The sequence below is a fragment of the Arachis ipaensis genome, chromosome B6 (genome assembly GCF_059453495.1).
Source record: "Arachis ipaensis isolate K30076 ecotype BB chromosome B6, ASM5945349v1, whole genome shotgun sequence".
NCBI classification, from domain to species: Eukaryota; Viridiplantae; Streptophyta; class Magnoliopsida; order Fabales; family Fabaceae; genus Arachis; species Arachis ipaensis.
In genome coordinates, this window is record NC_142441.1 from 144,097,244 (window position 1) to 144,117,626 (window position 20,383).

Consider the following 20,383-nt stretch of genomic DNA (forward strand, 5'->3'; position numbering starts at 1 on the left):
GTAGTACTGAACTTGTCAAACCATTCATGAGGAGCTTGCTTAAGTCCATAAAGTGCCTTGCGAAGGAGACAAACCTTATTAGAAGGACAAGGATATCCCGGAGGTGGTTTCATATAGACTTTTTTTTTCAAATTCCCATTAAGAAATGCATTCTTCACATCCATCTGACTGAGAGACCATTTTTTAACCGCGGCAATGGCAAGAAGAGCTTTCACAGACGTAAGATGAGCGACAGGAGCAAAAGTCTCTTCATAATCAATACCATACTCTTGCGTACAATCTTGAGCAACCAAGCGGGCCTTATAAAGGTCAATAGAGCCATCAGAGTGAGTCTTGATCTTGTATACCCATCTACTGCCCACAACTTCCTGATCAGAAGGAGGATCAACCAAATCCCAAGTGTGTGCTTTTTCAAGTGCCTGTATTTCTTCCTGCATTGCTTGTTGCCAATTCGGGTTTGAAGAGGCTTCTCTGAATGACTTAGGTTCATGTTGATGAATGATAGTAGAAAAGCAATGATAATCAATAAGATGAGGAGGTGGATTCCTTACCCTAGAAGAACGAGCAGGAGGAGGAGGCATGACGGTAGGAGCAGGATCATCGTCCGGTCTGGAATCATCGGGAGATGGAAAAGGCGGAAGAACATGAGACTGTGGAGGGTCACTCGAGATAGAATATGGAGAATCATCACTAGGAAAAAGATCAACATTGGGGTTAGTAAACAAAGGTGACTGAGTAGTAGGAATAGACTCAAAGGATGAGAACCGAGAAAACATGTGGTGCTCCCAGAAGACAACATGACGAGATATACGAATACGTTTAGAGAGAGGATCCCAACAACGATAACCCTTGTGTTCAGTGCCATAACCAAGGAAACAACACATACGAGCCCGAGGTTCAAATTTACTATGTTCATGAGGCTGAAGAAGAACAAAGCATACACAACTAAAAACTCGAAGAGAACTATAATCTGGGGGGTATGATAGAGACGCTCAAAGGGAGTAACATTACCAAGAACAGAAGAAGGGAGTCTATTGATAACATGAACAACAGTAAGAACAGCTTCACCCCAAGTACGCTCAGGACACGAAGAAGAAAGGAGCATTGCACGGACGGAGTCAAGAATGTGACGGTGTTTGCGTTCAGCTCTACCATTTTGTTGAGACATACCAGGACAAAAAAACTCAGACAAAGTACCCTGTTCTGCAAGAAAGGCTAAGAGTTTGGAATCACGGTATTCCATAGCATTATCACGTCGAAAAACTTTAATGACCTTGGAAAACTGAGTTTTAATTATAGTAGCAAAGTTGATATAGATCTGAGGTAACTCATGGCGATTAGTCATCAAATAAACCCAAGTAAAACGGGAATAATCATCAATGAAAACGACAAAGTATCGAGTTCCGCCCATAGAGGCAGTGGGAGCGGGGCCCCAAACATCAGAGTGAATGAGATCAAAAGGAGAGCAAGCAAGAGATGAATTATTGTAAAAAGATAAAGCAGGTTGTTTGGCAGTTTGGCAAGAAATGTAATCAAAAGATTCATTTGGAACCTGACCTAAAACACCCTGAGACACAAGAGGACACAGTTTTCCTAAGGAGGTGTGGGCAAGACGTTGATGCCATAAGTGAAGGGTAGAGGGAGAAGAAGCAGCACAGAGATTTGGTACAGGAGGAATATGAAGATTCTCGAGTTCAAACAACCGTCCGACCTTACGTCCAGTCCCGATGATTTGTCCCGTCTGAGGATCCTGTACACGACAATCAGAAACGGAAAAAGTGACTTCAAAACCCAGATCAACAAGTTGACCAACAGAAATAAGATTGAAGTTTAATTTGGGAATATAATAAGTATCAGGAAGATTAAGAGTTGACTGGGATATAGAACCATTGTGTGTTGCGTGCAAGAGGGAGCCATTTGTAGTATTGACAGAAGGTCCATTTGTGGTGGTAGACATGGACGAGAAAATATTACGCAATGGAGACATGTGATTAAAGCAACCCGAGTCAAAGTACCATTTAGAATTACCTGGAGGGGTCGATAAAGAGGCAGGGGTATTACTAGAAACAGAGAGAAGACGCTGAAGGAGAGATGCAATATCAGATAGAGAAACAGGAGACGAGTTGAGTGGATCAGGACGTGGTGGACGAGTAGGACAGGCAGTAATTAAATGTCCCGAGAGCTTGCAGTAACGGCAGAACAGCTGTGGACAATGGTAGCTAATATGACCTGTCTGGTGGCATGTGCGACATTCAACAGAAGGACAGTCGGGGAAGAGGTGCCCAGAATGGTTACAGTTTCGACAGAATTTATCCTTTCTGTCGGTGACAGCAAAAACATCTGGCTTTTCCATGATAGTGGTCACAAAGATCAAAGAGAGGAGAGAAAACGGCAATTTCAGAGCAGAAAATGAGAAATCGGAGTGCAGAATCGGAAAGAGCTCACCAAAAAATCTTAGGGAGGGTCCCGCTTGTATGCCACATCAACGCCACGTCAGCAGGGACGTCAGTGCCACGTCAGCAGAACGGTGACACGTGGCAGCCCGTGAGAGGACGGAGAGGACAGGCTGGCGGTGAGGTGGCGAGCGGGTCAGCCAGTGGGACGGGTCGGGTCAATCGCGGGTGCGCGGGTCGCAGGAGAAGCTGGCGGCGTGACACGTGGGCGCTCCAGGATCGTCTGATCAGCAGCAAGATCCAATGGCTACTGAAGCATCTGGGTTGAGGAAGAATGAAGGTGGGCAGGGAGGTTCCGGCGGTGCGTGACGGCGCGTCCGATGGACTCAGGCGATGATTCTGATGGCGTTGAAATCTTGACGGAGAGACGAACACAATGATAGCGGAGGTGACGAACCAAAGCGTCGGAAACAGAACGAAAAACCAGAACAAAGAAGCACTGTCGGAAGAGAAAAATAAGGATGCTATGAACAAATGTTCATTGGAAAAAAAAACACTTTTAGGCTCTTGATACCATGTTAGAAACAAGAGACTGAGAGAGTAATTTGAAGAGTGTATTATTCAGTATGTTGGAAGGTACAATATATAAGGGGTATTTATAGGTGCTAAATGAATCAGAATAATAAAGGTATAGAATCCTACAATTAATATACAGATATACTATATAAATATAGACGATACTAATTCGTCTCATGCTAATAATTCTCTAACAAAAATGTCTTTATAAGTACCACTTTCACGTCGTTTTAAAACTTGCCGACCATATATATCCACGGTAGTAGAGGTTCCCTACCATTATCAATAAACTGTTCGGGTAAATCCTGACCTTGAACAAAAACCAGCTTTTTCTAACAGGTTAAATTATTCCTTGTAAAACGAATCGTTATTTAATTTTGTTCCTAAACAAATTATCAATTAAATTAGTCTTTTATAATTACAAATTAATCACATTTAATTTTTCCATCACTTTATTAATAATTGATGATGTCGGACAACATACATGATATTGACATATCTAATTAAACGCTGATATGTTTATAAAAATTTATTAATTTAATTCTTTTTTTTTCAATTATATAAATCTTAATTTTTAAAGATTAAATTGATAAATTTTTATACATATATACGTGTTAATTATTATGTATAGTGTTAGTCAAAGTTTCACATCATTAATAGTTAATAAACTTATTAATGAAATGATGAAAGGATAAACGTAATTAATTTATAATTTTTGAATGTCTAATTTAATTGATAAAATCTTTTATTTTAAGAACAAATTTAAAAAATAATTCATTTTTTAGAAACTAATTTAATCATTAACTTTTTTTTTAATCCAAAAAATCCAATATTCTTCTGTTTCTTTAAATTTCTCTTTCCTCTTTAATATTTATTCACCTGCTATTTTGTAGGCTAATTAATTGTTGGTTAAACAAGAGTTAGATCCCTAGATATTACTAATACACTAGTCCATACATAATGATACAATATTTGGCCTAATAAATGATGTCTAGAATAGTAGTGTTAACATAGTCATATATATTTGCCCTATGGAAAAGTCTAGGGGCCAGCAACTTTTTTTAATTCTGGCTAGCATGTAACCAGCAAAGAAAGGTGAGTCATTAGATGAAATCTCACACCAATCTCACATCATTAAAATCATCATTGATGACTATTTGATGGCTATAAATCATAAAAATTGCTGATCCCGTAGCACTCCTCTTGGCCTAATATTAATACACTAGATCAAAGTTTTCAAATTTATTTTGTCAGCTAGCTTATACCCGTTAGTCCATTACACTTAAACAGTTAAACTACATGATATATTATAGTTTATCACTTGAATTTAGAGCATAGTAGTACATATTAGATAGGGAATCATCACTTGAAAATATACTTGACAATGCCTGGGAGATGACTGTTCATAGCGTAATCATCCCAATCAATCACTTTAGGATCAAAGTAAAACAAATCTGTCTCTGTCCCTCCTTGTCTTGCTGCCAATCGCAATTTCTCAGTGTTCATATCATCAAATCTGTGTGCCATAACATTATTTATTCTTTGTCCAGCTTAAACTTCTTAACTAAGCAATACAACTTTAATAATAAACTTTACTACTCATATATATGGGTGAAAATTGATAAACAATTAGATAATCTCAAAAATTGTTTAGTTATTAATAATGATGCTTTCATGAGCAACGTTCTAATAAATTTCTAACTACTAATCAGCTGAAGAGGGAAAAGTATATGAACCAACTTCAAATCAACAAAAAATGGAACAACTTAATTAATTATAAATATAGTAATTAGTTTTATTTATTTATGATTTAAAATATTAGTTATTAAATATTTCACCACGTAAATCATGGAAACTGATTCAATTAGTTTCCATCTCTTCACCCTTCTTCTTTCTCCAAATGCCTAAAATATGATAAATCAGAAAATAGATTCAAAACCATCTAATTTACAAAGAAAAGAAACATCCTAATGCTTAGCATAAGCACCATCCACGTAAAGATTTTGGATTCATTCAAATGCATTTGGTTGGTTTTTGGCTGATTTTTTACTGGTACCCTCTTGGTTCCTAGCATTGTTGGCTAAAGAGTAAAATGAAATGTGCATGCATTGAACTAAGTAGCATGAAGCAATAAAACACACTAATAACTTACATGCCATTGAAGAACAAGTATGGCCTATAAAGCTCCACCAACCGCATCACAGTTTGGATCTTCTTATTCATCTCTTGATACGTTGTCTCAAAATACTTGCAAAATGCTAAATTGGCTAGTTCAAGCCCCTATTACAGTTAAGTTTGAAATAAGTTTTTGCCCATATTTTATGTTTAGCTTATCACATAAGTATTTAATAGAATAAAGTAGAGAGTGATGTGAGGATGACCTTCAACCAAATGAGGTAGTGAATGAAGAGATATCTCCGGAAGCTTTCCATGTTGGTAAAGACGGTAACTTTGGCAACCTTGATAGGTTTTCCATCTTTGTTTATCCAAGGTTTTGATGTAAAGTACCTGATTGCATAGTCTTGGAGATTGATATATCTAATGGGATTTCCAAGTGAGGAACACAAATGATATATGGCATTCTCACTTGGATGATCTGCATGAGCCACCATTGCTACTAATATTGCATTCACCACAATGTCTCCTGGAATCTGCTTGCAGGACAGCTCATCAATTTCGAATAAATAAATAAATAAATAAAATTAACAACTTTCATCCTAATAACTGACCACATCTACAACTCCATTGATATTTCCAAGAAAGCATGTTAAGTTTCCCTTTCCATAAGCAACAGCTAAACTATCAATGGTTCTGCAACAAGAAGCATAATTATTTGAGGTAATTGCTTATACTCATCCTTATTTATACAAATTGAAATATAAAATACACATTAAAAATAAGTTAAATTATACATATATTAATATATAAATATATAATACGATTAATTTTAGTATGCAGATAACATTTTTAGTATTATATGTGGCTGTATGCAAAATGAATGAGTTACCTTACACCTTCAACCCATCCCGGAAAAGGTTCTTTGATTGTACTTGTAACGATGGCAGGACGCATAATGACAACGGATAAATTTCCTTTCATTTGTTCTACAAGCATCTCTCCTATTGCCTTTGTAAATACATATGGATTCGGCCACCCATACACCTTTGCCCTAATCATCAATCATCAATTATTATTATTACAAATTCTAGTAAAATTTAAAAAAAAAATTATATAAATAGAAAAAATGCAAAGAACTTTTTTCTTTATTTTATTTTAGATCTTAAGCTTTTAATATATACACTTTCACATTTAAAATTGTCAAATGAAGTTTAAAACAGGATTTTTTTTTTGTAATTTTTCTTTCAAAATTACCCTTATGTTAAAAGATTATTTGTAAATAAAATGTGGGTCTAGACAATGGGAACTGAAGATTAAAGTGAAAGTGATCGAAGAAAAAGAATTTCGGTATGTTATTGCCTACATATTTGTTGGAAAAACAGAGAAAAAGGACAAACAAGCAAACAAATAAATGCACAATAAATTATTAATTATATGATGTTGTTATTTTTCTTTATGATGATTTAGTTTGATATAAATATTATATAATATTTTAATTACTATATTATATGTAATTTTCAAGACATTAATTATATGTCAGGTCAATTTGAATTACTCAATTTTTAGGATATAAGTATTAAAAATAGACTTAATAAAATATTAAAATTAAATTTAAATATATTTAATAAGTCTAACTTTGTCAGACCTATGTACATACCTAGAGCAAATAATTTAGAAATATGTGTAGCAAAAAGCCAAAAACTCGCTCCATCCGTTGCATTTTCATTCCTACTTTAAACTAAAGTTAAAAAAAGGAAACAAAGTACCAAACTAAAATTTGAAATGGAAGGAATACCACGTAATTAATGCTATGCATAGCGACGGGGAGATTTTGATGAGTTTTGACCGAAAAATTCTTAAGTGCGATGGGGAGTAAATTTTTATAGTAGTTAAAATTCATGTGAATATTCAACGTAGTTCTTAAGATTCTGATTTTTTTATTGTAGTCAGATAGAATTTTGAGTATTTATAGTGTTCTTTGGGTATATTTTTAGTAATGAATCATTACCGGAGTACTTACGTGGTGACGTTTTGTCACGCTGGAGGGCTCCAAAACGTTGTTTTAGTTTAGCGCCCTTAAGTGTAAATAACGACGCCATTTAGATGTTATTTAGCATGAGAAACAGTTTTGTCTCCAATACAAACACTTCACTCGTCTCTTCTTCTTCTACCTTCTCACTTTATCTTCGTCTCTTCATTAATGGCGTTATCGTAGAGTTCTATTTGCTGTGTTGAAAAAGTTGACAGAAGAAGTAATCCGACTGAAGACTCTTTTTGTTGTTCACCTCCTCTACTAGAAGCACGAGATTCCGGCATTGTGATCAGACTCAAGGTAACCTTTTTTTTTACCTTGTATTTTTAATACAGTGTTGGTTCTTCATGATATGCAAGTTGTAAATGTGGTTGAGGTTTACTCGTTTTGTCAGGATGGGAGATGTTTCCCTGAATGCCCTCAACAACCTCAAATCTCTCATGGATCAAGGTCTCACCTTTTTCATCTCTCTTAATTCTTGTTTTTTTTTATCATGTGGATTTCTCACTTCCCCTTTCCCTTTTTTTATGCTCATGTTAAAAAAATGTTTCTTTTCTCTTTTGTAATTATGCTTAGTTGAAGAGACATGGAAGAGAACCTTTCAGGTAACCCATTTTTTATCTTTCTTTATCTATTGTTTCTAGATATTCATTCTGCTCTGATTTCAAAATTTTGAATTATTTATTTTAAATTGCCCCTTTTTATTATCTGGTATAGTTTTTACTTGTTTTTAACATGTGCTGATTTTGATCTCTCTGTAGTGTGGATGTGTAAATTATTCTCTATTAGTTCTTTTTCGGTGGATTGTGTCTAGTGTGGTCATTTGGAGTCATAATGGTTAAAGTAATTTTGAATGTTTCATTCATGTTGTTAACTAATTAGTGCAGCTATTTTCTTGCATGCTTTTTGGTGGGATTTATAATTTGTATTGATTTAGTAGGAAAGGGATAAATTGAGATATGATTTTCAAGTTTTGAAGTTTCAATCAATGTAGCACTATATATCTTTAACACTATTTATTAATTTGCTTGAAGGATTTATTTATTCATAGTTATATTAATAGTTTCTTCTTTTCTTGGATGGATGCAAATTTCATAAAGTGCACCTAAATGTTTCCCTTTTGGAATTTAATCCTGGGTGATATGCAGAATGTTCATTAAGGATATATGACCGAAACCTTAGTACGATTTTTGAAAGCAAGATAGTGGAATGCTTCCAAGGCTCATAAAATGGTAAGACATACTTAAGCCAATTGTTATGTTGTTTAGAAATCTCCTTTATTTACTTAGCAAGACCTTGTTGACAAATGGCTGAGTTTTTACTTGGTTATTCTCGATGATGTTTCATTTTCAGAAACCAATAGTCCCGCCTGATTTATACAAATCAATTCGCGATTCACAACTAATAGGATTGTCAGGTTACTCAAGAGAGGTGCTCATTCTTAAACATAATCTTTTTTTTTGTTGGTATCCCATGTCATCTTGGTCACTTCTGATGTATTCTTTTGTCAACATGTGCAAGTTATGCTATATATGTAGTTCAGCACACATTGTATTGTCTTAAATCAAATTTATATAATTGCCTTATCTCTTCTATTTCTTTTTTCCCTTCTCTCTTTCTCTGTGATCAATTCCAGGGTCTTCCTGTCTTTGTAATTGGTGTTGGAATTAGCACATTTGACAAAGCATCTGTAAGTTCAATTTATTAGAGAAAAGAAGAGAAACATTGATTTGTTGGGGGTACTATTTGACTTCTAACTGTATATCCTAATCTTGTATGATCCGCAGGTTCATTATTATGTTCAGTCTCACATTCAGATCAATGAATATTGAGTATTATTCTTTGGATTCTTCTAAGATTAATTTGGTAGTTTAGCTTCTGCTATTTCATTCTGAGTTTTTACCCATATTTGTCTGTAGCCTTATTTATCAAAGAAACATGGGCAACCTATTACCACATGTGTAAAGGTTTTGGATATGGCTGATCTGAAGTTCTCGGCCTTGAACCAAATTAAGGTTAGTTCATGTAGTTACTTGGTCCGGCACAGTTTCTCTACTTGGTCTGAAGTTCTCGGCCTTGCAACTTGGTTACTTTATTCTGCTCTTGCTTGGCGTTCTCGTCTGGTTCCAGCTAGATGGAGAACGAATAGAGCTTCCACCTGCAGTGCTACCACCACCCATCATCGACATGAGCAAGAGCCCCCGACAGAAGAATGAGAAGAGAGAGATGAACAAGAAGAAGAGATAAACTTTATGAAAATTTGGGGATTTAGGGTTAAATATTATGGGAGAGACCAACGTGGGTATAAATTTGGAGATAATCTATAGTACTTGCTTTTGTATATCTTGTTCACTAGAAAATTAAGATAATTTGTTAATAATTTTCAACCTTGCTTAGCTAGCATAGCTAGGTTGAAGGTCTTTAAATCTTTAAGGTTTATTCCTCCTATCTTCTTGTTTCTGCAAACTATGTCCTATCTTATCCACCTTTGCTTTCTTTCCTCGCCTCGCTGTCCCCATCAAATTCCATGATTTTCCTTTACAGCTCTTCAATCATTGTGTCGGAAAATCTAAAACAGTTCAACGTGTAGATTGAGATAGTTATCGCAACTATCTTTATTAACCCCTCCCTTATGATCATTAATAGTAAAGATCTTTTTCAAGATTGCAATCAACCTCTTTTCCACCTTATCCTTAATGTATGAAAACGTACATTTGTTGGATCTGTGTACCACGACTAACAGGCCTACATACTTGTTTTGATTACACGTATGAAGAATTTATAGAGTATGCATGTGCTAGTGAATCTCAGGTCTAAGTTGGAATGTTTAAACTAAAGAAAGTGAAGGATTTGTTTAAATTCACTAGTTGTCCACTAATATCACCATAGACTTCCAGCACCTTAAGTAATCTCTGACATTCCTGCTATATTGCCTTACAAAAAAATATCGAATCATCTGCAAAGAATAGGTGGTTGATTTTAGGATATTTAGAATTAAGTCTTACACTAGATATCTTTTGTCTTTGCTCTCCTCTATGGAGCAGAAGAGATAACCTTTTTGCACAAATTAGGAAAAGATAGAGGGAGAGAGAGTCGTCTTGATGCAAACCCCCGAATAGTTTAAATAAACCATAGGATTGACCTTCCACAATAATAGAGTAGGATACCATAGTAACACATTCCTTCATCCAACCAATCTATTTATCGCAAAACCCAAGTCTTTTCATAAGGTCCCAGACAAAGTACCATTCCACTTTATCATATGACTTGCTTATATCTAGCTTAACCGCAATTTCATATTCACCATGGCACTTGTTCTTTAAACAGTGCATAAACTTATGAGCTATGAGAACATTGTCGCTGAAATGTACTCTGATTGTCACTAATGATTCTAGAGGACCCCTTGCATCTGGTGAATTAAAATTTTGGAGATGATTTTGTAGAACACACAGCTCAGGCTAATCAGCCATATTTGTGTCGTGTTTTCTGCATTTTGTGTCTTAGGAATTAGACATATTTAGGTGTGGTTTGTGGCTGTCAACATTTTTTTTCCTGCGAAAAAACTTGTGATTACATCAATCACATCTTTTTTTATGATCTCCCAAAAGTGCTGGAAGAATTTGGTTGTGAAACCGTCTTCACCTTATGCAGAGAAGAGAATGTTTGAAAAAGTGGTTGTCTTGATCTCTTTATCCGATACTCTCCTTGTTAGTTTTCTATTGGTGTCCTCTTCTGCCTTTTTTCTCATAGATTGAAGTTTGATATTAGCATCTCTCAGGTTTGAGGCTGTGAAGAGATTCTCAAGATACTCCTAGGCTATCTAAGCTATTTTCTCCAGCTATGATTCGTAATGTCCTTGGTTGTCTTGTAATTTGTCGATTCGGTTGTTCCTTCTTCTATTAGAATTTTGTATGGAAGAAATTCGTATTTTTGTCACCCCATCTTAGCCATTAGACTCTAATTGATTTCTCCCTCCAGTACATTTCTTCCATCACGTAGGTCTTAGTCAATTCTCCTTCTAGCTCCAAATATCTCTGTCTATCTGCCCTTACTCCTTCTCCTTTTGTTATCTCAAAATTTTTCTTTAACTCTATTATGAGTTTTTGGGAATTATTTAGGCTGAATTTTTGCTAATCCACCAACATATGTCTATATCTTTTTAGTTTGTAATGCAGTTTAAACATTGGAGACCCTTCTATTATAGTTAACCATGCTTCTTTTACAATATTTGCCACTTTTTTGCTTTCACACCATCGTTCTTGGAACAGAAATTTTCTTTTTGCTCTTCTCACCTCACTATCAGAGACTAGCATCAGTGGGATGTGATCTAAGCCTATATTTTTCAAGTGAAGAATGGAAGCTCTTAAGTAGCTGATTCATAGAAAAAGTGATCCCAAACCTCTATCCAATCTTTCATAAATAAGATGATCCCCAAATTTCTTATTGTTACACTTGAATTTCCTCTCTGCATATCCCAAGTCAATCATTTCTCATTCATTAATGAAGCTATTGAAAGAGTCAATGGAAAAAGTCGATTTCATTCTCCCTCCCTCTTTCGCATGAAAATCTGAGATTGCATTAAAATAACCAATTGCTAAAAAAAGGTCATCTGTATCTCCCTTTAATTCTAATATTTTTTTGAATTGTTCAACTCTTGTATTTTTCTTGGAGTGCAAATGTACTGTTACAACTTTTCAATTTTTTTGTAAAATTTGATCAGCCCAAATAAAAAAATTAAGTAGTCTTTTAAAAGCAAAATAGTTACTTCCACATTGTCTTTCCAAGCAAGAACGAGACCTTATGTTGTGCCCCACGGCTCCACACAATAACTTTGCCTAAAATCAGCCTTACCACAATGCTTTTTAACTATCAAAAAAATATTTTTTTGTTTCACATAAAAACATTATGTCAGGAGAATGGAATTTACAAATCCTTTTCATGATGTACATGTGAACTATTAGAAGATTCTCCAAACTTCGACAGTTCCACATCATCATCTTTATGGACACTTAGGTGTTATTTGTGAGGTGGCATCCTCTCCCTCTATTAGATTCTCCTCTTTGTCTGAGCATTGTTTCTTATGATTGCTTGGATTCTGGGTTTTTGTGATCTTTTAGCACTTGTCACCTTAATAAAGCTTCTTCTAGCCAATTATTTTATAGCAGATTTCTTATTCAACTGTTGTTCTGTTTGTTGATTTATTGCACCAAAAACAAAATCTGTTGGTAGGTCTTCTATGCTTCCTCTTTCTCCCTGTATTTTATCATTGGATATCCAAAATTTCGGTTGTAACATGTAGATTCTTTAACAAGAACAAGTGATTGTGAATTAGTGATGCTCTCTATCTTCTTATCCCCACCTCCATAGGTTCTTCTTCGTTTAGACTTCATTAAAAGATTAGATTGTTAATGAGTTTTACTAGAATCGGTTGATGTGGCCTAGAATGTCTACTTTATTCTCTCGTACCTCTATTTTGGTTCCTGTTATCTTTCATTGCTGTTTCTCTTTTTCATCTTTGGTCAAATTTTAGCCAATCAACTCATTTTTCTTCTTTAACTTCTCCTCGAATTGAATCTTCAATCTGAATGGTGCACCCTCATGTTTCATAGTCTATGTATCCACAATAGTTACAAAAGTTACCAATTCTTTTGTATTTAAGTGAGACGACTTCCAGCACCTTTTTGTTGGGATAAGCAATCTTAAGCGTTCTCTTAAATGGTTTAGTAATGTTGAGATTAATTTGGACTCTACCTTTCATATGAAAGAGATCAACATCCAAGACATCCTCAAAGCTCTGTTTGTTTATAGGAACGGAACATTGAGACATGGACACAGAGACACAAAATCATATTTAATAGATGAGACATGACCAGAGACATTGTGTTCAGAAACATTAAATTAAGATATTTTTGTGTCTATTTTGACAGAAAGAACACAGAAACACTAATAAAAGATACAACTTATTTATTATTTTTTAATTATTTTTGTTAATTTTTTATAATTATATATTTTATTATTATATTTTTTCTCAAATTTTTTGAATAAAAAAAAGACAATAAATTAAATTTTCATAATTTATTCTACTTTATCACCAAACAGAATACAAGAACACTAAATTCTGTATCTCTTTCCGTTATATCTTATCCTCAATATCTTATTTTATCATCTTCTCAAAAACAAAAATAGCCCAAAAGAATTCCCTAATTTTCATCTGTTTATTTTGTTTTATACGGCTTTAGTAATTCCTATATTTGGATCCAAATGGAGACTTTTAAAAATTGTGCATCTTCTGCCGCTTCATCCTCCTTTCACAGTTTCAAATTTAATATGTAATTTTTAAATATTTTTTATTTATCTTAAAGATTTAATTAATATATATTTAAAAAAATAAAATTATTAATTAAAAATTTTTATAAAAAAATATATAATTAAAATTTTAATATTTTTTTATGTATTTATTAATACAAATTTTAAAAATTCTATTAGTAACAATCTTAATTCTTAACGTATAAATTTTTTATTCTGTAAAACTACAAAAAGACAAGTGTAAAATGTGATGTTGATTTTAGAGACTTTTTGCAAAGCATCTGGGATGAAGATTAATGTGGAGAAGTCTAAAGCGCTTTGCTCCAAGAATGTCTCTGCAACAAGGAAAGAGGTTTTCACTGGGGTATCCTCTATCAGATTTGTCCAGGACTTGGGCAAGTATCTTGGAGTTATCCTTAGCCATTCTAGGGTGACTCGTTCAGCTTTCAATGGTGTCCTGGATAAGATTCGGAGTAGGCTAACAAGCTGGAAAGGAAGTTTACTCAATCGGGCTGGTAGACTTTGCTTGGTTAATTCTGTTGTCGCTGCTATTCCCATGTACTAGATGCAAGTCTCTATTTTTCCCAAAGGAATCATTAGTAAATTGGAGTCTATGATGAAGAATTTTCTTTGGAAAGGACAAGTTGATGGAAGAGGATTGAATCTTGTTAGTTGGAAGGTACTGGTTACTCCAAAAAAATATGGAGGTTTAGGGATTAGAGATCCTTATTGTGTAAATATTGCTCTTCTTGGGAAGCTAGTTTGGACTTTCTTCCAGCAGCCAAACAAGCTATGGGTCCAATTGTTGGATGCCAAATACCGATCATCTCTATATGACTATTTTAGTTATCCTAAGAACAAGGAATCTCCCATTTGGAGGTGTCTTTGCAAGGCTTGGGAAGTGTTAAAGGATGGGTTTGCTTAGTGTATTGGAGATTTGAACCAGAATTTTTGGTTTTCTAGCTGGAGGAAAGAAGGACGGTTATCTAATGAGATCGATTATGTTCACATTTCTGATTCGAATCTCTGGATACAGGATATTTGGTCGGTTGGTAGGTGGCATTTGGATACTCTTTATTCTCCTTTATCTCAAAATCTGAAAGATAATATTCTTTCTTACAATCCAGATGAACAAGCAGGTCCGGAAGTGGGTTGGTATTGGAGTGGGTCTGCTGCCAAAGTCTATAACTCTCGCAATGGTTACTTGTGGTTGTGTAAGCAGCTGTTTGGTTGGGAGGAGCGGGAGAATTGGATTTGGCTTTGGCGCCAGCTTGTTCCGGAAAAGCATAAATTTTTGGCTTGGTTGTGTCTTAAGGAGGCTTTTCCTACTGCAAGTTTTCGCTTTAGAAGAGGGATGTCGTCGTCGGATAAGTGTCCAAGATGTCTTTCTAGCCAGGAATCGGTTTTACATTGTATTCGGGATTGTCCCAAAGCTCAGCTTGTCTGGCATAGGTTGGATATTTCTTGTCATCCTTTGGATTTGAAGAACTGGTTCTTGTATCATAGCAGAGAGTATCCGTTCAAGTTCTTTTCGAGACTTTGGTGGATATGGCGAGTAAGGAATAATGACATCTTTAATCCCGATGAAACTTGGCCTCCGGAAAAAGTGATTTGTCTGGCATTAACTTCAGAAAAGGAGCTTAGGAATATCTTTGAATTACAACGTATGTCCCTTCCCTCTACTCTAAATGGTTTTTGGAATCCCCCATCCATTGGTACTTTTAAGATTAATTGTGATGCTAGTTATTTTGGTTCGGGTGATAGTGTTGGTTTTGCTTGTGTTATTAGAGATTGTAATGGGAGCTGGCAAAGGGGGTGTTTGGGAATGATTGAGAGTAATAGTATTCTTCAAGGAGAATTGTTTGCTATTTGGAGAGGATATCTCTTAGCTTGGGATGTGGGTCAACGAGATGTTATTTGTGAGACGGATTGTGTGGAAGCATTTAATCTTGTTACTCAAGATGGTTTTGAGTTTATTGATCCACTGGTGCTCAAAATAAGAGATATCATGCATTGGAATTGGCGGGTTGACTTTCGTTTGATTATGAGAGATGCAAACACGGTGGCAGATACTATGGCAAAGATGGCGATGAAGTTACAACTTTCGCATGTGGAGCTTCTTTTACCTTGGGAGGAATTTAAGAGTAGTCTTAAACGGGACTGTCTCTCTATTTAGACAGTTCCTTATTTTGTTTGGTTTGTTTTTCTTTGTTTAATTTATTTCATTCACCAAAAAAAAATTAACTAGCTAAACCCTTACTTTAAAAGCACTTAAGAATGAGTCGATTTGACTAACCTGCTAATACCAAGGTCCTTCATAGCTACTGTGATTTGTTTCTGTGTGGCCCCTTGCTTCTGTAGCTCATCTAATTTGTCACACACCAATCTCTTTTCAGCATCAATGTCTAATCCAGGCACATCTTTGAAGTTATATGGGCTCTCTAATATGAGTCCACCTTTCTCACCGCATACATAAGCTGAGATTAAGGAGCCACAATCGTTATGTAAGGCACGTATCAAGAAAATAATAAAAGAAAAAAATATTAAAATTAAAAAAATTGTTGTAACTTTTATTAATTATACAAATTATAGTTTTTTGTTTATTATATTTTATTGTCAATGGTTCAAATTTTAAAAAATAACTTACTAATTATATTAACTTTTTTTTGAAGATTATAAAAATTAAAATCCCAAAACCTATTGATTTATTTTTTACCTATAATAGCATGTCAGTTTTTAAAGTGTTGAATTCTTTTTTTTTTTAATGCATATAACATGTCATTTTCTGTTTTAATTTAAATTCTGAAAATGATATTTTCACAAACTTTTTAAGTTAAAAGTCTTTAAAGTTTATAAAAATTGATTAAAAATCAATTACTATTGTCAAACCGTAATGTATAACATAACATGTGGTATATAAGTTTAAAGGTAAATTGCATAACTAAATAAAGGAAGATTTAAGATTACAAATGCAATAATTGAAGATTGATTATATTTTAGGTTCTGTAAGTATTTTATATAAATCGTTACATTAGGATTGGCAATATATACCTATTTGCAGGTATTCAATTTGGACCAACTTGTTCAGATAGGGTTGTCTATTCGATTCGCTGCAGATATGATAGAGTGCGGTGCAAGTTTACTCGTGGGTAGGATAGGATACGGGTTCAGAGTATATCCTACCCTACCTTACCCACATCTCTAATATATTATATAATATATATGTAAAAGTTATGTATGTAGTGAAGAAAATGAGTGTTGAACTCACAATTTTTCTCTTATAAAAACTTGAAATAACTATTAAGCTAGTTGATGATTATATTATTTGTAATTTTATGTTAAATTTTTTTAAGATTTTATTGTTTTTAATTTTAATTTGAATTTAATTTTTTATTTTCTATTTTATTAATATGTATAAAATTTGGAATGGTTAAATTTTATATTTGCTTGAAATTTTTTATTTTTTTGCGAGTCTGATCGGATATGATAGGATTTAGAACTTTAGAGTGCGGGTAGAATTAGGGTTGAGAGATTTTTAACCCGCAGGTAGAATATGGTAGAATTTTAAAAAAATTTTCAACCCATAAATAAAGTTAAAGTAAATTCCAAATCCTACCCTATTCTACTCTACCTATTATCAGCTCTATAATATTTAGATATAAACCGCCATAGGCCATCCCGATTTAGGTGAATTCGACTATGAGCGAAAAAAAAGTATACATTAACCTGTTGACAGGTGGACCAGCACTTTCAGTTTGCTACATTGTTTGGCAAAGTTTATGATCTGCTTGACTCCGAAGACATTTTGGTCTAACGCGATGTCATATCTGCATTTTTAAGGAAGCGAGCAAATCATGAAAAATAATAGAAAGTGACTAAATGAACGTATTCCAAAAGAATGGAGAAAACCAAACCAGTGATTAAAGTATAAGATCCGTGCCTGAGGCAGTGTACTAGTCGCAAACTTGTTTGCCTCATAAATAGTCCTACCAAGATTTAATTTCTAGTAATAACTGGATTGTAGACTTATAGCAGTAAAGAATTTTTAATGTGTGTGATACGAGTGTGTATGATAAAAAAAAATTATAAAATCCGATCTTTTAGCATGATTTTTTTAATTAAAATAAAAACTTTTATTTTTTAAAAGAAAAGAAAATGATATTATTTACTAGGATATAATTTTTGTAGTTTTGAATGAGAGAATTACCCCAATTCATTAAAAGATTAGACAATCTGATTGGATGATAATAATGCATATTCATCTATAATCTAATAAAATGATTGGATAAATTAATTTTGATCAAAAACTAAAATATAATAAAATAAGACATTTGAGACAAAAATACAATATTTTAAATATTAAAAAAATAAAATAAAATTTAGTCCAAATATTAAAAACTAAATCGTAATTTATCCATAATCTTATCTCGTGTAAATATACCTTTCGTCAAACCTAGTGGTTGCAGCTGCATTAACAATAACATCTACTTGATTGCAAATCTCTTCCTTTAGGATCAAATCATTCTTCAAACCCAAGTCCTCACGAGAAATGTCCCCAGGAACCGGTCTCAATTTTTCTGATATAAAGGGCTCAAAATTTGTACCCATATTTTCTTTTAGCAAATTAAACAAGTCCTTTCCTAAGATCTGCAAGCAAAAAGTAAACAAATATTTAGCATGTATATAATAAGATTAGTTTCTCTCTCTCTCTCTCTCTCTCTCTCTCTCTCTCTCTCTCTCTCTCTCTCTCTCTCTCTCTCTCTCTCTCTCTCTCTCTCTCTCTCTCTCTCTCTCTCTATATATATATATATATATATATATATATATATATATATATATATAATGGTAAATAATTGTTCATATATTCATCGAAATATAAATTCAATATTTACTTCGTAGTTAATTTTTAATTTATTCAAATGAATCATCATATCTAAATTAATTAGATTTTTGGATTATATTCTACTTTATTTAAAATTAATTAAAATAAATATATTAATAAATAAAAATGTTAAATAATTAATTTTTTCAAACAACACCAAACAATTTTTTTTAAAATTATATTATTTATCTTTAACTTTAGATCCTAAATTATAAAGTTTTTACCTTTAATTCTAAATTATAAATCTAAACACTAAAGTTAGTTAGTTAATTAATATTGACTAACTAAAAATTAATTTTCTATAATTTTTTAAATGAATACAAGTTTAAAATAAATATAGAACTAATATTTAAATAAAGACATTTTAATAATATAGCATTAAAAAAAATTATGAGAAGTACATGATGTCCCCTGTCCCAACTAAAAAAGAAAAAGCAGAAATTAAACCGACATTAACTTGCACATATAATAAAGCGAAAGTTATATAATGCATTTTAGTATGTCTATCTTATAATGACTGTGGTAACTATAGTATTTAAAACAATATTTGAATAATCACTATAATTATTACAAATAAATTCATATTAGAATTCACAAAGTCACCTATGTTCAATTGTTCATTTACCTCATTATGCAAGCGAAGAGCAGCAGATTCGGCGTCTCCGGCTCTTAAGAGAAGAAAAACCTTCTTAATATTTGGTTGAACCCTTAATATCTTCTCGAGAAAAACTGAAACCATAAACCAATTCAACATATGTTCAGTATACAAGAAAAAAATCATTTATTTATGAATTGAGAGAAAGAGAGTGAGAGGAAGCACACTTTTGGCTAGAAAGCCTGTGGCTCCAATCACTAAAATGGTCTTGTCCTCAAGAAACTGGAGCACACTTCCAACCTCCATTTTGGATTAAAAATATATGAAAAGTGCAGAGAAATTAACCAATGCAATGTGGAAGCAATAATGTGCGGGTGGTGAATTGGAATAATAATTCACGTACGGACTCTAAGCCATTTATAAATGCGGAGAAACAATTATAGTGAAGAAATTAACTACCTAGTAACAAGTGGTGGAAACTCAGGTACAGTCGATTTCACGTGAAGTTGATACCTGAGAGTCGTTAGATAATTTGACTGATTTGACTAAATTTTTATCTAACAGCTCTTAGATATCAACTTCACGTGAAGTCGACTTCACCTGAATTTTCACCGTAACAAGTGCATCTTCAATCAATAAACTGACTTTTATTATTTCTAAGAAATCTTATTAAATATGTAATTTTTTTCCAACCATACTACCTATATGCAAAAAATAAATTAAATAATATATATTTATATATAAATATAAAATAACTAATTTAATAATTAATTTTTTATGTATATATATTATTTTTTATTTTCACCGCATAAGAATTTAAACGCTCCATTTTTATTTGGACACATGTAATAATAGTCTAGGATATGTTAAACTCCATTAATCAGGTTCTGAAAACAAAGACCGACAGTTTAAAAATTCAACTGATGAATATACCCATGATTCAATTAGAATAACTGAATTATTATAGATTAATATATTAAATCATAAATAAACACATAAAACACAAATATAAATATATAAATAATTGTTTGTAAACATTTTTATAATTTTTTTTTATGTTTTGTGGGCGACTAATAATTTTTGGTTTATCTAACCATTAATTTTATATATAACAAATATTTTTTTAATTAAAAATACATTAAGCTTAATAATTCCATTATGCTTAAATTAAACTCATTGAAAATGCCACGACCCATATGCCATTAGCCCATAATTCTTTCGCGCTTAATCCTAATTCTATTCACTTAATCACGCTCTAACATTATTCAGCCACACCTTAACCCTAACTAGTAACTACTTAACTCAACTCTCTCTACCTTCCATGCCTTCTCTCTCTTTCTCTCTCTCTCCCTCTCGATGGTGTTGCTGAGGTGAAGGTTGTAATTTCATCTTCCTTCTCTCTCTGCTGCATGAGGAGCGGATGGAGTGACAGCGATACCAAGAGATCAAAATACTTTGCTTTTCTTTTTTTCTTGGCCAAA

General features: G+C 33.2%; 1 protein-coding gene across 1 annotated transcript; it reads right to left on the reverse strand.

Annotated features, from left to right (window-relative positions):
- Positions 1–4,186: 4,186 nt before the first annotated feature.
- Positions 4,187–19,367, reverse strand: LOC107605166 (fatty acyl-CoA reductase 3). The gene is made up of 10 exons (XM_016306944.3): positions 19,130–19,367; positions 18,933–19,036; positions 17,867–18,072; positions 17,152–17,252; positions 15,722–15,902; positions 5,977–6,138; positions 5,699–5,780; positions 5,351–5,620; positions 5,122–5,249; positions 4,187–4,485 (listed from the first exon to the last, which is right to left on the reverse strand). The coding sequence occupies exons 1-10, from the start codon at positions 19,206–19,208 to the stop codon at positions 4,332–4,334; spliced, it is 1,467 nt and encodes a 488-aa protein (XP_016162430.1). The 5' UTR covers positions 19,209–19,367; the 3' UTR covers positions 4,187–4,331.
- Positions 19,368–20,383: the final 1,016 nt, after the last annotated feature.

Coding starts and splice junctions, on each gene's coding strand:
- LOC107605166 (XM_016306944.3), bottom strand. CDS start 19,208: ATGGAGGTTGGAAGTGTGCTCCAGTTTCTTGAGGACAAGACCATTTTA. Junction 15,903..17,151: donor GCTGGTCCACCTGTCAACAG/GTTAATGTATAC, acceptor CCTTAATCTCAG/CTTATGTATGCGGTGAGAAA. Junction 5,781..5,976: donor GGATGGGTTGAAGGTGTAAG/GTAACTCATTCA, acceptor TTCTTGTTGCAG/AACCATTGATAGTTTAGCTG.